The sequence below is a fragment of the Amblyraja radiata genome, chromosome 29 (genome assembly GCF_010909765.2).
Source record: "Amblyraja radiata isolate CabotCenter1 chromosome 29, sAmbRad1.1.pri, whole genome shotgun sequence".
Lineage (NCBI taxonomy): Eukaryota > Metazoa > Chordata > Chondrichthyes > Rajiformes > Rajidae > Amblyraja > Amblyraja radiata.
This window is the reverse complement of record NC_045984.1, coordinates 13,844,665-13,863,398: the sequence shown is the minus strand read 5'-3', so window position 1 is coordinate 13,863,398 and position 18,734 is coordinate 13,844,665. Positions and strand designations below refer to the sequence as shown.

General features: G+C 44.0%; 1 protein-coding gene across 1 annotated transcript; it reads left to right on the top strand.

Moving 5' to 3' along the window:
* Positions 1-6,035: 6,035 nt before the first annotated feature.
* LOC116989719 (uncharacterized protein K02A2.6-like) lies at positions 6,036-7,244 on the top strand. The gene has a single exon (XM_033047314.1). The coding sequence runs from the start codon at positions 6,036-6,038 to the stop codon at positions 7,242-7,244; it is 1,209 nt and encodes a 402-aa protein (XP_032903205.1).
* The last annotated feature ends 11,490 nt before the right edge of the window (positions 7,245-18,734 follow it).

Sequence of the window (18,734 nt, the reverse complement as noted above, 5' to 3'; positions counted from 1 at the left end):
GATCAAAACTGTATGCAATACTCCAGGTGTGGTCTCACCAAGACCCTGTACAACTGCAGTAGAACCTCCCTGCTCTTATACTCAAATCCTTTTCCTCCTCTGACCATAGGGGTTTCTCCCATGCTTTGGCTCTTCCCACACCCCAAAGAGTTGCTGATGAGTCAATACGGCCATGTAAGTCACCCCTCCCTCGGTAGGTGTCAGGGCAATGGGCGGGGGGGGGGGGGGGGGGGGGGGGGGGAATTCATGTTCACAGGGAAATGGGAGTGATCTGTTGAGTGCCAGCATACACCTGGTGGGCTGAACGGCCTCCATTTGTATCGTGATAAGTAAGTATACATTACATACCTGAGAGTGTTCAGGAAAAGTTACAGTGTTGGTGACTTTTGGTCAAAATATTACAACTTAGTCTAACTGTGCCTCTAAGTACCAAACGACCAAGGAAATTCTCCTGGCATGAATTTTAAAACTACTATTTCTGGGTGCCAAAACAATATTTGCATTTGAAATGAGAGGGACATGCATGTGTAATAACTGTACAGTAACAACTACTTGAAGGATGGTGGAAACACTGTCACACAGAGAACTATTTAAGGGTTAATCATATGGAGTTATAGTCATCGAGCGATACAGTGTGGAGGAAGCCTCTTTGGCCCAACATGCCATCACCGGCCAACATGTCCCAGCTATACTAATCCCACCTGCCTGCACTTGGTTCATATCCCTCCATACTTGTCCTATCCATGTACCTGTCCAACTGTTTCTTAAACGTTGATACAATCCCAGCCTCAACTACCTCCCTTGGCAGCTTGTTCCATACACCCACCACCCTTTGTGTGAAAAGGTTACCCCTCAGATTCCTATTAAATATTTTTCCCTTCACCTTGAACCTATGTCCTCTGGTCCTCGATTCCCTAAAGGGCCTGTCCCCACTTGGCGATTTTTTTTCGGCGAATTTGTGGACGTCAGTGACTGACGCCCTTAAAAACCGTCAAGTTGCACGACATACATGCTGACGTATGCTGTCCTGCACGTGACGCCCGGTTAGGGTTAGGGACCACAGATGGGCTTTAAAATATTCTTCCTTCAATGCATGGATTTTAAACATTGATATATTAAAATTAATACAATGAAATCAATTCTGCAAATGAAAAGATGTCTGAGTCTTTCAGCTTTATTAATAGATGTTTGGTCCGCTTCCAGATCCAATCACCGTCTCTATAACTTTTCACAGGGATGGATTCAGTGAGTGCAGACTGAACTCCCCTCTCCCCTCTTCCCCCCTCCCTGTTGTTCCCAAAGTCTGCTTTTATCCCATAGTCAACGTTACTAAAGCAGATGATGTGGCCTTTATGCAGTACTATTAGTGGGATCTAGCTGTCACAGGCTGGGTCCACAAATGGGGGGCATCGGGGAAAGTGGGCGGGGGGGGTTGGAGAATGGGAGAAGGGAGGGAGAGGGGCAGAAGGGGATGTGAGGGGAGAGGGGGAGTGGAGAAGGGGGAGAAGAGTGGAGCGGAGAGAAGTGAGGAAGAGGTGGGAGGGGAAGAAGGGGGGAGAGGGTAGGGGAGAAGGGCCCATCCCTGTGAAAAGTTATAGAGCCGGTGATTGGATCTGGAAGCGAGCCAATACATCTATAAATAAAACTGAATGATTCAGACATCTTTTCATTTGCACAATTGATTTTATTGTATTAATTTTAAGATATTAATGTTTAAAATCCATGCATTGAAGGAAGAATATTTGACAGCTCATCTGTGGTCTCTAAACCCAACCCCAACCCTAACCCTAACCGGGCGTCACCAACAGGACATCAGTGTGTGACAAGGCGCACAACATGATGAGACACCCAAATTTTGAACATTCCAAAATCCTGGGGCGACAGGGAGACACCGTGCGTCACCTGCGCATCACCGCTCGTCACTATATGCGTCACCACGCGTCACGCCCCGATCACAAAGCAACAACCTCTTTTCAGGCTGTCATGGAAAATGTCGCCCAAGTGGGACAGCCCCTTTACTCTGGGCAAGAGATTCTGTGCACCTACCCAATTTATTCTTCTCATGATTTTATACACTGCTATAAGATTCACCAGGTGATGCCGAGAATGCAGCCTTACCAGCAGCCTGAGTGTTGTTTCGACTTTTTTTGTTATTTTTAGTTCGTCTAAAATGTATGTTTTAATGTTTCTCGGTATGTCTTATGTTGGGGGGGGGGGGGGGTGGGGAACAGGGGGAAACCGTTTTCAGTCACTTACCTCAACGGAGATGTGATCTTTTTCCGTTCCCCCCACCGCGGCCTAACAACTGGATTGGTGCGGCCTTTCCTGGAGATCGGCCTGGAGCTTCAAGCCACAAGCGCAGCGCGGACTTACCATCGCGGAGCAGGCGATCCTTTGCCGAGGATCGCTGTGGAAGTGCTCCGACCGCGGGGCCTGTGAACTTTAACACCGTGAAGCCCGTGGTATCCGGTAAGAAAAGGCCGACTCGGGAGCTCCATGCCGAGGAATGTTCTGATCCGTCCCGACACCGGAGTTTCCATCATCCCGACAAGAGGGCTTGAACAGCGGAATGTCGGCAACGTGTTCAACGACCCCGACCACCGGTGAACAAAGGAGGAAGATGACTGAACGTTATTGCCTTCCATCACAGTGAGGAATGTTGATTCCACAGCGGTGGATGTTTACGTTAAATTTATTGTGTATTGAGTTCTTTTTACTTGTATGGCTGTATGGTAACTCAAATATCACTGTACCTTAATTGGTGCATGTGACAATAAATGTGAACTTGAGATCACTCCTCATCCTCCTACGCTCCAAGCAAGGTAGAGACACAGCCTACTCAACCTCTCCCTATAGCTCAGGCCCGCTAGTCCTGGCAACATCCTCGTAAATCTTCTCTGTACCCATTCAAACTTGACAACATTCTTCCTTGTAAATATAATATTGTTGTACCACTCATCTCATTTCGAATGCAGTAATAAACAGTTGTGTTTACTTGATGCTCTGTGTCTGAGTGCATGAGTTTAGATAATTTCAGAAGAATTAAGTTAGGGCAGTTTCAAAAATGGACCTCCAGTTGGAGTTGAAAGTCAAATCTCCGGTGTCTCAATCCATATTCTTCCTTTGACTTAAATCAGATGGAGTTTTCAGTCATCACATCGTGAATTGTCTGCTGTGTTCAACCACAAAACAAATGGGCCCAAACTTTGAAGTATGTCATCTGTGCTTGAAATAGTTTGAGTAATGCTAATATGATTAAATGTGATTCCTACTGTTCTTCTTTACTCCTCTGTGGAACGTCACCACACCGATTGTTATGGTGACCAGTGATATCTTCCAACCAGTCAGAATACAACTACAAGCAAAGAAAACAACTTGGATGAGCCTCAACTTCGCATCCAGTCAGCGTACTTGTGGTGTATGCCCCTTTAAGAGATATCATACACCTATTGTAATACCGGTAGCCACAAAAGGGGGCTTGCTTAGTATAAAAGCCCTGGTGGTAGTGTGAGCACTCTCTCTTCCTTACCGACCTCGGCATCCTGAAAGATCGAGTGGAGAACGCTCCCCGCACCCTCCCAAGGCAAAGAAGCTTGGTAGAGGCGGGTGTGTGGTTGAGGCTGGACTGGAGCTCCAAAGTTGTGAGTGTTGGGGCAAAGTGCAGTCAAGGGGGAGAAGTGACCTCGGAGAGCGGGCCCCAGGAATGCATTGGTAGTTGGGGTGAATACCGTCGGTAGTGCATAGTGTGCATAGTGTGCCGGTGGGGGTTTTCCAGTTTCAGCAGTTAAAGAGGCCTGTATACCCGATGGAGGCTGAAGAGACTGGTTGGAAACGGACCTAGAGGGTCCAGGAAAAAGAAACGCTGCGAGAGAAGGGCGCAGACAGGGCGGGAACCACCATTTTTGGCACGCCTAAAAACCGGAAGAGAAGGGTGCAAAAGCGGGAACCGCCATTTTTGGCACGCCTAAAAACGGAAGAGAAGGGTGCCATTTTACAAGTTTTACAAATTTCATTGAAGCTAATTGATGAGCAACATGGCAATAAAAGGAAAATTTGGAATCTTCGAGAGCAACTTAGAGACTTGGGACACATATTTGGAAAGATTTGATGTTTTCTGTACTGTTAATGATATAGCAGATGATAAGAAAGCTGTGAATTTATTGAATTATATGGGTGCTAAGACTTATGGATTAGCAAAGGGGTTGTTACATCCTACAAAAGCTGCAAATGCAACATTTAAACAGATATCTGATAAATTAAAGGAACACTTGAATCCAGCACCATTGTTCTTATCTGAGCGTTTTGCATTTTATAAAAGGGACCAGCAGTTAGAAGAAACTGTGGCACAATTTCTGGCAGAGCTAAGAACATTAGCTGTATTTTGTAAATTTGATGATTTTTTAAATCAAGCATTACGGGATAGATTTATTTGTGGATTGAAAAGTGAGACTCTATTACAAAAACTGTTAGCTGAGGGTGATATAGATTTGTCCAAAGCATTTACAATGGCTATGTCATTTGAGAAAGCCCAAGAGGGCGCGGCGGCCATACAACAGAAGAGTCCAGAGTTTGAAACCCATAAATTATTACCAAAGGCTGAGAGATGTGTCCGGTGTGGAAAAACCACTCACCATCAGAAAGATTGCTGGTTTAAAGATAAAATATGTAATGGATGTGGAAAAGTGGGTCACATTGTACGGGCTTGTAGGTCAAAGAAGCCTGGTAGAAGTGAACACTATAGAGCAAGGACATTGGGGGCTGAGGCCAAGTTAGTCCATGAAGTTAGGGAAAGTAGTGTAAGCAGCAGTTGTAGTGACTCAGACTTAGAAGCAAGAGAAGTAAGTTGCTTAAAGATTAAAGCAGTGCAGAATTCGACAGAACTGGATACAATGTGGGTAATGTTGACCATTTCAGGAGTTTCATTGAAACTAGAATTGGATACTGGTTCAGCGTTAACGGTGATAAATGAGAAGGATTATTATAGGTATTTTTCACAAGAACGGTTGCAGAAGACTAATATTGCTTTAAAAACTTATACGGGTCAAAAGGTTAGGCCAAAAGGAAGGATTGAGGTATCAGCCAAGTACAATGGTATGACAGTGAGGAATCTGTTTATATACGTGCTGAGGGAAGGCGGACGGCCATTACTGGGTAGAGAGTGGGCTAGGAGACTGAAATTTGATTGGTCAACTATTCACTCATTAAAGCACAGGGAGCTGGGGTTAACAGGGCCCTTGCAAAGTAAATTGGTTGAAGTAAAGCATAGGGAGCGGGGGTTAATAGGACCCTCAAAAAGTAAATTGGCTGAAGTGTTGGCAACAGCTCCAGAGGTGTTTCAATCAGGACTTGGCAAGTTGGTTGGTATTCAAGCTACTATATCAATTACGATGGTTGGAACGGGTGTTGGGCAGGTTAAAACGTTATGGCCTTAGGGCTAACAAGGCCAAGTGTGATTTCTTCAAGGAACAACTGGCGTATTGTGGACATTTGATTGATAGACATGGGTTGCATAAATCACCAGACAAAATTGCTGCGGTGGTAAATGCGCCAGCTCCAGTGAATGTGTCACAGTTACGCTCATTTCTGGGACTGATAAATTACTATCATAAATTTTTGCCAAACTTATCTGCTATCCTGTATCCATTAAATGGATTGTTAAAATCAGGGGTGAAATGGAATTGGTCGTTGGAATGTGTGAAGGCATTTGCTGATAGTAAGGCCTTGATTACATCAAGGAAGGTGCTTGCACATTTTGATCCAGCAATACCAATTAAGCTGGCTTGTGATGCATCTCCTTATGGTATAGGTGCAGTGCTTTCACATCAGTTTCCAGGGGGTAATGAACGACCAATTGCATTTGCATCAAGGTCATTGTCCACGGCTGAAAAGAATTACGCCCAAATTGATAGGGAGGCTCTTAGCCTTGTATGGGGTGTTAAAAAATTTAATCATTACTTATATGGACAGAAATTTACATTGATTACGGATCATCAGCCGTTGGTTTTGATATTTAATCCAAAAAAGGGGGTGCCTTGATGACGGCACAGCGCTTGCAGAGATGGGCCTTGTTTTTGGGTGCACATCGTTATGACATCCAGTATAGAGGCACAAAGTTGCATGGGAATGCAGATAGTTTGTCAAGATTGCCATTACCGATTGTAAGTGATGTACCAATGACTGATGTGGCAGAATTGTTTCATATGTCCATTTGTGAAGTGTTGCCAGTGGATAACAAACGTATAGAGCGTGAGACAAGGAATGATAGGACTCTTTCAGGGGTATATGATGTAACAGTACGAGGGTGGCCAGCGGAAGGAGATTCTCGTTTTCCTCAATATTCAGCAAGAAGAGAACAATTGTCTACGTGCAGGGGTACCGTGATGTGTGGTTCTAGAGTGGTGATCCCCCAAAAGTTACAGAAACAAATCTTGGAGGAACTACACGTTGGTCATCTAGGATGCACTAAGATGAAAAGTCTGGCTCGTGCATATGTATGGTGGCCAGGTATTGATGGCCAGATTGAGGAATTGGCCAAAAATTGTTCTGGCTGTCGGCTTGAGCAGAAGACACCTCCATTGGCCCCTATCCATCCATGGGAATGGCCGTCTGGTCCATGGAAACGGGTTCATATTGATTATGCAGGACCCTTTCAAGAGTCTATGTTCCTGGTGGTAGTAGATGCGCATTCGAAATGGCCAGAGGTTATAAAGATGTCCTCGACTACGTCTCAGAAGACGATTGCGACGTTACGAACAATTTTTGCAAGGTATGGTTTGCCTGAACAAATATGTTCGGATAACGGGCCTCAATTTGTATCTGAAGACTTTAAGAAGTTTCTGAAGACTAATGGCATTAAACACTATACGTCGGCACCTTATCATCCAGCAACAAATGGACTGGCGGAGCGTTTTGTACAGACCTTTAAGAAGGCGCTTAAAGCAATGAAACATGAGGATCTGCCTATGCAACATAAATTGGACAATTTTTTGTTCAACTATAGAAATGCGATTCATGCTGTAACAGGTCAATCACCTGCGATGGTGTTTTTCAACAGACAGTTGGGTTCCAAATTGGACTTAGTTTGTCCTGATCTTAGAAGACAAGTGGAACAGAAAGTGTTCCATTGTGCACCTCAACGTCTTACCAGGAGTTTCCAGGTTGGTGAAGCTGTACTTGCCCGCGATTATAGAAACCAGAAATGGCAGCCGGGAGTTGTTGCGGAGGTACAAGGACCTCTAATGTAAGCAGTCAACACGGCCGATGGCCAGATTCGCCGGCATGTGGATCAAATCGTACAGTCTACTATTGCTCCTCATCTGGAACCTCGGTTAAGTGCTTCGGATCAGCCAGTATCAATGGGGGGCCAATGGTCGAATAAGGAATTGGAACCTATTGTGCCTATGTCTTGTTATCCTGTTCTAGCTGCCAAAGAAGCACCTATGCCTTCGTTGGATATTTCACCAGCTAAAGTAGCAGTACAGGTTCCTGACCAGGTGGTTGCAATACCAAAACAGGTGTTCCCTAGCTCGGAAGTGCGGTGTTCGCCTGTAGAATCTGGATTAAGACGCTCAACCAGAATATCAAGGCCGCCACAGAGGTTGATTGATGAACTTTGACATTGAATACGGGACTGACTAAGTGATGTTTCCTGTGTGTGTTTGTTTTTTTTTTTCCCCTCACGTATTGGTGATGGTGTTATTATATTGTGCTTGCAAAATATAAGGTGAAGGTGATAATGTAATTTTGTCATCTATTATATGATCTGTTGTAGGTATGGTGTACTTTTCCCCTTAGTTTTTGTGTAAAACTAAGGGTTTTAAAGGGGGAGGATTGTGGTGTATGCCCCTTTAAGAGATATCATACACCTATTGTAATACCGGTAGCCACAAAAGGGGGCTTGCTTAGTATAAAAGCCCTGGTGGTAGTGTGAGCACTCTCTCTTCCTTTCCCCCTCTGAAACCATGATTAAAGGCACGTTGGTTTTACCTGATGGTTTCTCGATGGTTATTTAAGTATCTGACTCCAGTACTTAACAGTACTGTTGGCAAAGAAAGTTTAGTTTAGTTTAGTTTACTTTAGTTTAGTTTAGTTTAGTTTAGTTTACTTTGGACCCTTTGGCCCACCGATTCCGTGCCGACCACTGATCCCCATACACTAGTTCCATCCTACACACTAGGAATAATTTACATTTTTAACTGAAGCCAATTAACCTACAAACCTGTACATCTTTGTAGTGTGGGAGGAAACCGGAGCACCCAGGGAAAATCCATGTGGTCACGGGGAGAACGTACAAACTCCATACAGACAGCACCCATTGTCAGGATCAAACTCGGGTCTGTGGCGCTGTAAGGCAGCGACTCTACCACTGCGTCACCGTGCCATCCGACAAGTTGCTACAGCATATTTGGAGGGCACATTATTTACCCAGATTCAATCATCACCCATGTATTTATTCAAACTACTATAAATAATCACAATTAACTCAGAGGTTACTCTGTTTTGTTCCATCAATTTGTGAGATTTTTTTTCATTTGAGCAATGACAGGAGACAGTAGATTGGGAAACCGATAATGTCAGAGTTTAATTAACTTACCAAAGTTGTTGCAAGAACACCTTCGGGTTAATGACTATCAATTCACCCCCAACACTCGGCTTTATTCACATGTTTGAATCTCACATTATAATATTTGCATCTGTCCCCATGTTCATCTGGTTCGGAGCTGCTTCATTTCCTGTCCAGGGAACTCAGTTTGTGGTTACCAGGTGGTTGAGTGGTCCTGCCAGGTTAAGATTACATACTGGAAACTTTTGCGAGTTCTCTCCATGGTATTCTGCTGCAAAGGTGCCTCTGTTAGTTTGCCAGTTATCCCCGCCAAAGAGCAAGGCACACTGGACAAATGCCGGATTTCCGAAGATCTTTCCTGGTCCCAGCACACTGATGCAATTATAAAGAAAGCACATCAGCGCCCCTACTTCCTGAGAAGATTACAGAGAGTCGGTATGTCAAAGAAGACTCTCTCGAACTTCTACAGGTGCACAGTAGAGAGCATGCTGACCGGTTGCATCGTGGCTTGGTTCAGCAACTTGAGCATCCAGGAGCGGAAGAAAATGCAGAAAGTTGTGACCACTGCCCAGTCCATCATCGGCTCTGACCTCCCCACCATCGAATGGGTCTATCGCAGTCGCTGCCTCAAAAAGGCTGCCAACATCATCAAGGACCCACATCATCCTGGCTACGCACTCATCTCTCTGCTGCCATCAAGTAGAAGGTACAGGAGCCTGAAATCTGGTACATCCAGTTTCAGGAACAGCTTCTTCCCCAGAGCCATCAGGCTATTAAACTCGCCATCAAACAAACTCTGAACTATAACAGCCTATTGCACTTTATCTGTTTATTTATGTGTATATATATGGTCAATGCTATATAGACACGCTGAACTGATCTGTATTTATGTTTACAATACTCTGTTGTGCTGCAGCAAGCAAGAGTTTCATTGTTCTATCTGGGACACATGACAATAAAACTCTCTTGACTTGACTTGATTCCCGAGGAACCCTATAACATGTAATCAGTTAGATCTCCAATTGCAAAGAAACCATCGGGCAATCCGAAATCAAGCCTATAATGTTCTGGAATGGAATAAATAAAATAAAAAAATTGACACATGTTGAAATCTTAGGGAAACTTCAAAGGTGCACTGTGCTTGACATTGAAGTCATGGTGTGCATCCCTTTGCTTAATTCAAAACCCTCTGCTCATTCCAAGCAATGAATATTCAGTTTAAATTAGAGCACAATTATATCCTTTCATTTGTTATCTTTAAAGCTGCTGGTATCTGACTTTCACTATGATTCCCCCTTAATTGAAGTTTTACCGACACGATCCCAAATATAGATTTGAATAGATGCCTCCAGGATGGAATTTGGTATTCATGAAAATGCTGCCTTCTTTCTTCTCAAAGGCGACATGATTTTTTGAGCTCGGCGAGCGGGCTGCATAATGAGCAGTCACGCATGGATCACAGCCACCTCTGTCGCGGCAAGTTCAGAAACCTGATCCGTGACACTCGCTGTCCGGCAGCTTGTGTTGAGAATGAAAGGGAACAAATTTCCATTGAAAGCATGGCTTATCACATCTTCAGGAGGTTCCAAGCATTTGACATCCGCTGAACATCTCTCGAGGCATCGGTTTCAGTTTATTCAAAAATGCACCAGCCCATTTGTGCTCAGCATAGTTCCAAGGGATAATTATATTTGTGAATAATATCAATGCAGCAGGGTGGTGCAGTAGGTAGTGCCCCTGCCCAACAGCTTCAACAACTCAGGAACGGTACCGTCCTCTGGTGCTGTCTGTGCGGGCTCAACAAAGTGCGGGTTGTTAGGTTAATTGGTCACCTTAAACTACAACAAGTGTAGTTTAGCTTCATTTAGAGGTATAGCATGGAAACAGGCCCTTTGGTCCACCGAGTCCGCACCGACCAGTGCTCCCAACACCTTAACACTATTCTGCTAAGGACAATTTACATATTATACCAAGCCAATGAACCTACATATCTGTACACCTTTGGAGTCTGGAAGGAAACTGAAGATCTCGAAGAAAACCCACACAGGCCACAGGGAGAAAGTACAGACTGTGGAGCACCCGTAATCAGGATCAAACCCAGGAGCCGGGTGTTAGGCGCTGTAAGGCAGCAACTCTACCACAGCGCCACTTTGCTGCCCAAGTGTAGGTGTTAAAATTGGAATGTGTTGAAAATGGTTTGCGTAAAATGGAACACCTTTGTAACTTTGTTGGTGCCCTTTACGTGGCCACTCTTTGCATACCTTGCTCATTCATTCATTCATTCATTCATTCATTCATTCATTCATTCATTCATTATGAGGGGTAGGAGAACGAGAGTGGCATTAACAAGCATGTGAGAGAGAATAAGCTGCCGCGAATTAAGAACAGGAATGGGATCAATAGGTTTGCTTTGGACAGTCTTGATAGGCTCAAAGGCCTCATATGTCTGAAGGAAAAGCATAAGCTCAGTAGACACAATTGTATTGTCTTGAAGGACATATCACCCTACAGTCCCCTTCCTGACCAGGCGGATGCTAAGAACCCTACAACACTGTTGAAATAAGAAATCTGAATCTTCTGGTTCGCATTTATAAATTGAAAATGGTATTATATAATAGTAGGACTGTGTAGGCAATTAACTGCCAGATTTTGCAGTATGGTAATGAGAAGATTACTTTGGAAGTATATTGACTGTGAAGCTCATTGTGATGCTCTGAGAATTGTAAAACAATATTATCCCAATGTACACATAGTATTGCGGTCTCCCTGTTACTTGTACTCACTTAAGCGGCTTTTTCACGGGGCGACTTGACGCAAGATGTAACCAGAGTGAAGTGGTCGTGGTCTAGCACGATATCACACGATATAACGGGGGGGTAGATAAAGAGTTCCCACGGTACTCGGCATTTCTGTTATTTGTGCGAGTCACTTGTCCGTCTCCCGAGCTTTCCCGTTAAATCTTGAATGAACATTGTGAACTGTTGTTAAATCATCACGTGGCACAAATGATGTCACTTTTTTTTCACACACTATAAATATCCTCCCTTGGTTGAATTGGCTCATTTGGAGACATGTTTTACTGTGTATGTGGGAGACACAGATGGACTGAGCACAGTACCTCGGTCTTACTGTGTGTGGGCAGGGCCGGTGCTAGGAATTGCGGGGCCCAATTAGAAAACTGATGGCGGGGCCCCTACTCTAGAAAAGTAAAAGTTTATGTATGCTTATATTTCGTGTAGTTTCGGGAATTTTAAGGCAAGCTGGTTGGTGATTGGATGCACCCCCCTTAGAGACAGCGTTTGATTGGCCGCCAAATAAATTTGTCAAATCTGTAACAAAAATCGCTGGTCGGTGCGAACTCAGTGGACTATCTGGTTGTATCTCCAAACTAATCTGGTTGTATCTCCAAACTAATCTGGTTGTATCTCCAAACTAATCTGGTTGTATCTCCAAACTAATCTGGTTGTATCAACCAGACTATCTGGTGGTATCTCCAAACTAAACAGTATAACATGCAGGTACATTCATTTAAAATTAAATTCAGTGATTATTTCACATGATTTCTCACTGTGTAAAGCTCAATATCTGACCAATTTCTGTTTAACACCCCCTTTTCCTAATCGGCCACAATTCAGATAATAGTCTACTTTCCTGTTTTTGCCACCAAAGTGGATAACCTCACATTTATCCACTTTATACTGCATCTCCCATGCATTTGCCCACTCACCCAGCCTATCCAAGTCACCTTGCAGCCTCCTAGTTTAGAGGGGTTTAAACGGTTTAGACATGTTTAGAGGGCTTCAGATGGGTTCAGGTGTGTTTACAATTGTTTAGAGGGGAATAGAGGGAAATAGGGGGGGCTAGAGGGGGTTTAGAGGTGTTCAGAGGGTCCCAGAGGGGTTTAGAGACGTTATAAGCCCCCCGTGAGAAATTGTAATTCTCTGAAATTGAAGATAGACATAAAGCTGGAGTAACTCCGCAGGACAGGCAGCGCAGCGACTCTGGGGAGAAGACCCTTCTTCAGACCGAACTGAACTCGCGTCGATGAGAGTACTTGTGATTGTCTGAAGAAGGGTCTCGACCAGAAACACAACCCTCTCCCCAGAGCCGCTGCCCGTCCCGCTGAGCCAACTTCAACTTCAGAGCCAAACAAAAAACACAGAGTGCTGGAGGAACTCAGCAGGCCAGGCGGCTGCCTCACCCGCAGGGTTTCTCCAGCATTTTTGTCTACTGCAAAACGTCAATGATTCCGGGAATGCTGAGGGGACAGGGTGATAGAGAGGGAGTGGGAGAGCTAGAGAGAGACAATATGGGGAGCGGGAGAGAGAGCGCGAGAGAAAGAGGGAGGGAGGGAGGGAGTGAGCAAAAGACAGAGAGACACAACCAAAGATCCGCTATAAGATGTTCAAAAGGGAACTGGATCCAAGATCTTTGGACACAACGTGGGTCGGTAGGTGAATGACAAACCTGCACACCAGGAAGAAGCCCCTTCTCGCGGTCCGGGGCCCTCACTCATGATGGTGAGTTAAATGAAATTCTCAACGTGTCATCGATCTACATTCCTCAGTAAATGTAATTGTGTTTTAAACAAGTATTAATGACGCCGCGTGAATTTTATTCAAAGGAACACGGCGTCATTAATACTTGTTCAAAACACTATAACATTTACTGAGGAATGCGGATAGATGCAGATTCATGACATTGCATAACAAGGTGTTAAGTACTTACCGTTAAGATGTGCTAACAGCACTAGTTAACAAATCGTTTGTGTATGATGGCCGTGCAGCGGTTGTTATACATGTTCGTTTAAAAAAATCCGGATGGCGAATTAAAAAAAATCTTCGTATTTCCGTACGAAATACTGAACATTAGTGCGGGGCCCCGCTTAGGCGCGGGGCCCAATTGGGAGCAATCGGTCAAATCGGTTTAACGCCGGCCCTGTGTGTGGGAGAGGGGGAGAAAGAGACGTACACTCACAGAGGCAGAGTCTCTCAGCCTGTGTAAGAGGGAGGGAGGGAGAGAGAGAGAGAGAGAGGCACACACAAGGTGGATGTGAAATCTCACCTGCCTGTTTCAGTGCCAGACACCCGCCGCCGAACATTCTTCCTGCATCTAGCCTGTCCAATCCCGTAGATACTGATTAGACCGGTATCTATTTATTTACTTTATTAATGATTTCAATTAAATATTGGGAACATCAGGCCGCAAACGTTATTTCTTGAGTGTTAGTGCTGGACTTTGACTCGACCTTCCTAGTTAGCCGGCGCCTGAGACTGAGCCAAGCAATGTCCAGACCTGACTTCAACACAAAGTGATGGAGGAACTCAAAGGGTCAGGCTCGTCCAACGCTCTGTGTTTTGCTCGTGATTCCTGCATCTGCAGTTCCTCGTGTCTACAGACCAGAGTTGCCACTTGACTCCGAGATGACCATCACAGAGCATACGGAAGATAGACACAAAATGCTGGAGTAACACAGCGAGACGGGCAGCATCTCTGGAGACAAGGAATGTGTGACGTTTCGGTTCGAGACCCTTCTTCAGAGTCTCGTCCCGAAACGTCACCCATTCCTTTTATCCAGATGCTGCCCGTCCAGTATTTTATGTCTGTCTCCAGTATTACTGTGTCTATCATCGGCGCAAACCAACATCTACAGTTCTTTCCGACACATTAGAGGATACCGTCTCGCCATCACTCGGATTACCCGCTTCATTTCCATAACGTTGCCACCTCTCTTTACTTTGCTTACTGAAGCCTGATCCTTGTCACACCCAGTAGCAATGTTACAAAATTTTGAGATTTTAAAAATCAAGTCTGTAATTTATCCCATCCGATAAAGCATAAAAATAAGTTTAATTTGACACCTAATTCACTTTCATATCTCAAGTATTTAAAAAGTTATGGCCATTTTCATACTCGGAAATGAGCATCTTGTTCCCTATTGATTTTCTATGGACATAACAAAAAAGTTGTGATCGTGAACAGTCAAAAGCCCATAACTTTCTTAAAAATTAAGAGAACTGAATGAAATTTTCAGTTATCATAGATTGAAGCATTCTGAAACAAATATAAAATAATCTTACTTGGATGACCTGAAATTAAAGCATATAATTAGTTAGTTACCTAATTGTAGCTAATTTCAGACTTCAATTACTAGATCTAAACATCTATCCATTTCTTAATAAATTATTAACATTTTTAAATAGCCTAAATGTCCAAATAATATTCACAAATAATTCACAATAAAACATGATTTTTAAATCTCATTTACATTAATTTATAGACCAAATGGAAGGAATTCAGTGTTCAATTGCTGTAAATAAATGCCCATTTAAATCAGCTTTCCAGTGGGATCCTGTGGAACGCGCTGGTTTAGAACGTTCACATTGCGGTAGATTTGTGCCTCAAATGCCGAGAAAAATACTGCGCGATATAATGGGCCCAAATTGAGCTACTCGCAATATTAAATTTTGTATAAAAGGATCTTTAGAAGCCCTTTTGAATGTAAAAATATACAACCTACCTTCTGCTATTTTCTTTATGAGACCCTGCGGTTGCTGACGGTCGCGGGTTTAAAGATTGATTTTTAAACTACTATAACTATTATTCAAGGCCTTTAAACCTAATAATAGCTTTTGCGACGAGGTCTTCCAGCGATTTTTCGTTAATAATTAACTAGGCTGAACATTTTCGATTGGAACAGCTTAGAGAAAATCGCGTTTTAAACCCGCCCCCTCTAAACGGCGCCAAAATCGCGCACACCCACAACGGCAGATCTTCAAAGACGCTTCAGGTACGCTTTGCAACATACCTACACCCAGTGCTCTATCGCCCAGCCTCTCATCTTTCAATCGGGTTCGGCCAGGAAGGAACTGCAGATGCTGGATTAAAACGAAGATAAACACAACCTGTAGCTCAGCGGGACAGGCAGCATATCCGAAGGGTCTCGACCCGAAATGTCACCCATTCCTTCTCGCCAGAGATGCTGCCTGTTGCGCTGAGTTCCTCCATTTTGTGGCTACCTTGGGTTTATCCAGGATCTCCCCGTTGATGTCCTAACTCGCTTTGGTTTGTTATTATTGTCTCATATCGAGAACCAGCAGATACAGGTTTAGGTTCGGGGGGAATGATTTAATGAGAGCCTAAGGGGTGACTATTTTACGCAAAGGGTGGTGGGTGTATGGAATGAGCTATCCGTTAAGGTAGTTGAGGCAGGTACTGTCGCAATGTTTAAGACGCATTAGACTGAAGCATGGATAGGATAGGTTTAGATGGTTATGGGCCAAACGCGGGCAAGTGGGACTAGTGTAGATGGGACATATTGGTCGGTGTGGGCAAGTTGGGTCGAAGGGCCTGTTTCTACGCTGTATGATTCTATGCAGGGAATAAACTTTTGTTTGCGTGCTATACAATCATATCAGATAATGCTATACATGAATATAACCAAGCCACGTACAGTCTGAAGAAGGGCCTCGACCCGAAACGTCACCCGTTCCTTCTCTTTAGAGATGCTGCATGTCCCGTTGAGTTACTCCAGCATTTTGAACTGTCGAGTTACTCCAGTATTCTCTTTAAACCGGCATCTGCTGTTCCTTCCGACACATGCACAAGAACACCAGGTAGAGCGAAGAGGAAAATACCAGAGTTCAGAATATATGTTTTCAGGACAGTTCCAGGAGGAAAAAGTCCAATGTCCGCATTGAGGTAGGTTGGTAGGTCGGGTCAGTGCCCAAACGAATGGAAGGAAGAACCGTTCTGAAGCCGGATAAGAATAGGTGGTCGGCGCGGACTCGGTGGGCCGAAGGGCCTGTTTCCGCGCTATATCTCTAAAATCTGAAGTTAGGTAATGTCTAAAGGAACTGCAGATGCTGGTTATTACGCACAAAAGGACACAAAATGTTGGTGTAACTCAGCAGGTAAGTCAAATCTGGGAAGAAAAACATAAAAAGCTGGAGTAAGTCAGCGGGTCAGGCAGCATCTCTGGAGAAAAAGAATAGGTGGCGATTCGAATCGGAACCCTTCTTCAGACAGCCTAATCGGAATTGAGTCTGAAGATGTGTCTCGTCCCGAAACATCAGCTATTTTTCTCCAGAGATGCTGCTTGACTCGCTGAGTTATTCCAGCTTTTTGTGTCTGTCTTCGGTTTAAACCAGCATGTGCAGTTCACTCCTTACACGGGTCTCTGGAGAACATTGATTGGTAGCGTTCCGGACCCTGCTTCAGAAAGGCATCGATCGCTAGTCGGCGAGGACTCCGAGCTGTATCTCTCAAAGAAGTACATGTGAAAAATTTCTCACGGACCATAAAAATGCGGGACCTTTCAGTAAAGTCCCTTTTAAAGTCCCTTTTAAAGATTATAGTTATTTTCTTGAATCTCATTAACATAACTCATGAATAAGTTGATGTCCATATGCGGATGCAAATCTTTATTTTTTAAATTCAATCCCACAGAAGACAATTTTTACTCACCTTCTGTCCCCTCTGTCCAGCTTCCGGGTTCACCGTTCACAGGAGTTCCCACGGTAACCGCAAGAGTTAATACGGATATCGCACGGATATCGCACTGGCCACTACGTTCATATAATGTTGCAATACTCAACCACAAGTGTACAAGCCACTCTTGGAGAAATTCAAACTTTCTTGAATTTTCTCCCGAGTCACCAAGTTACACGATTACCTGCCGTTAGCGCCACGGTGGTCCACGGTGGTCCACGAATGCCGTACTGTTATCGCACGAGGTTCCCACGATGTTAAACTCTGGTTAACTCTTGCGTCAAGTCGCCCCGTGAAAAAGCCGCATTACTGTTCATCTTGTGTCTCTCACAACTTGAATCGTAGACGCAGCTCGTATTCAAGACCTGTTCAAGAGCACATCATGTGGAACTAATGGTTCTAATTCTTCTCTAATCTATAATAAAAGAACGACACACTGATGCCTGACAATTAGCTCTGCTCATACAGGATCAAGCTCTCTTATTTGTACACAATATGTACAATTTTCAGCTGATCGGTTTTGCCCATTTAGCGTGACGTTTAATATTATTCACTGTCTTGCTTGCTCATTTCCTCTCTCGCTTTAGAGTTGCATCCGTTTTATCAAATAATAGTTCTACAAAAGCTTCTACATGGTCAATTTGTGATGAAGAATATTATTAAATAGAAGTGTGGCCAGTCAGATAATGACTTGGGGACAGCAAGAGAAGCTATATTTGCATTTATTTCAGTGAAGCAACTTTAACTTGCAATTAAAGCCTTGAACAAAGAAGAGGTTTACTTGGAATGATGTGATGTACCACTTCTGTGAATGTCTTTGTATTTCTTTGATCTGATACTTGCAGAGGAAGTGTCGGAGGTTACGGGGGAAGGTAGGAGAATGGGGTTAGGAGGGAGAGATAGATCAGCCATGATTGAATTGCAGAATAGGCTTGATGAGCCGAATGGCCTAGTTCTGCTCCTATCGCTTATGAACATATGAAGTACTGGTTTTCAATTGTTTATGAGGGCCTGAGGAATTAGAGTTATGAGGAGAGACTGCATAGGTTTGGGGCTGTTTTCATTGGGAGAAAGACTGAGGGAAGGTTAAATTGAAGTGTGCAAAATTCTGGTTTTCAGAGAATAAAAATGCAGGATTTATTTATCTAACTCGCAAAGAGACGCATGAGACTGCAGATGCTGGAATCTTGACTGAAAACTAGCTGCTGGAAGAACTTGAAGAAACTCATAGAGGCTGAAGAAGAATCCTGACCCAAAACATCATAGACTGTATCTATGTTCTTCATGAATGGTGCCTGACCTGATGAGTTACTCCAGCCCTTTGTGTCTTTTTTGCTGGAAGAACTCAAAGGGTCAGACCGCATCTGTGGAAGAGAATGGGCAGCTTTGAGTCAGGACCCTTTATCAGACTGATGGAGTAGAGGAGAGAGAGCTAGCAAACAGAAGTGAGGGGAAGAGATGAGACAAGGGAGAGTGTTATAGAACTGGGACAGCAAGAGGTACAGACACATTGTTCTCTAAAAATAGAGAAATTGATAAACAGGGCGGTGTTAGGCACGCTTTGAGCACAAGAGTTGGGAAGTCATGTTGCAACTGTACAAGTCATTGGTGAGACAACACTTGTAGTATTTTATGCAGCTCTGGTCCCCCACACAGGAAGGATGTCATTAAGCCGGGAAGG

What these genes read in the sequence shown, in the direction of transcription:
- LOC116989719 (XM_033047314.1), top strand. Translation starts at nt 6,036, where the DNA reads ATGACGGCACAGCGCTTGCAGAGATGGGCCTTGTTTTTGGGTGCACAT.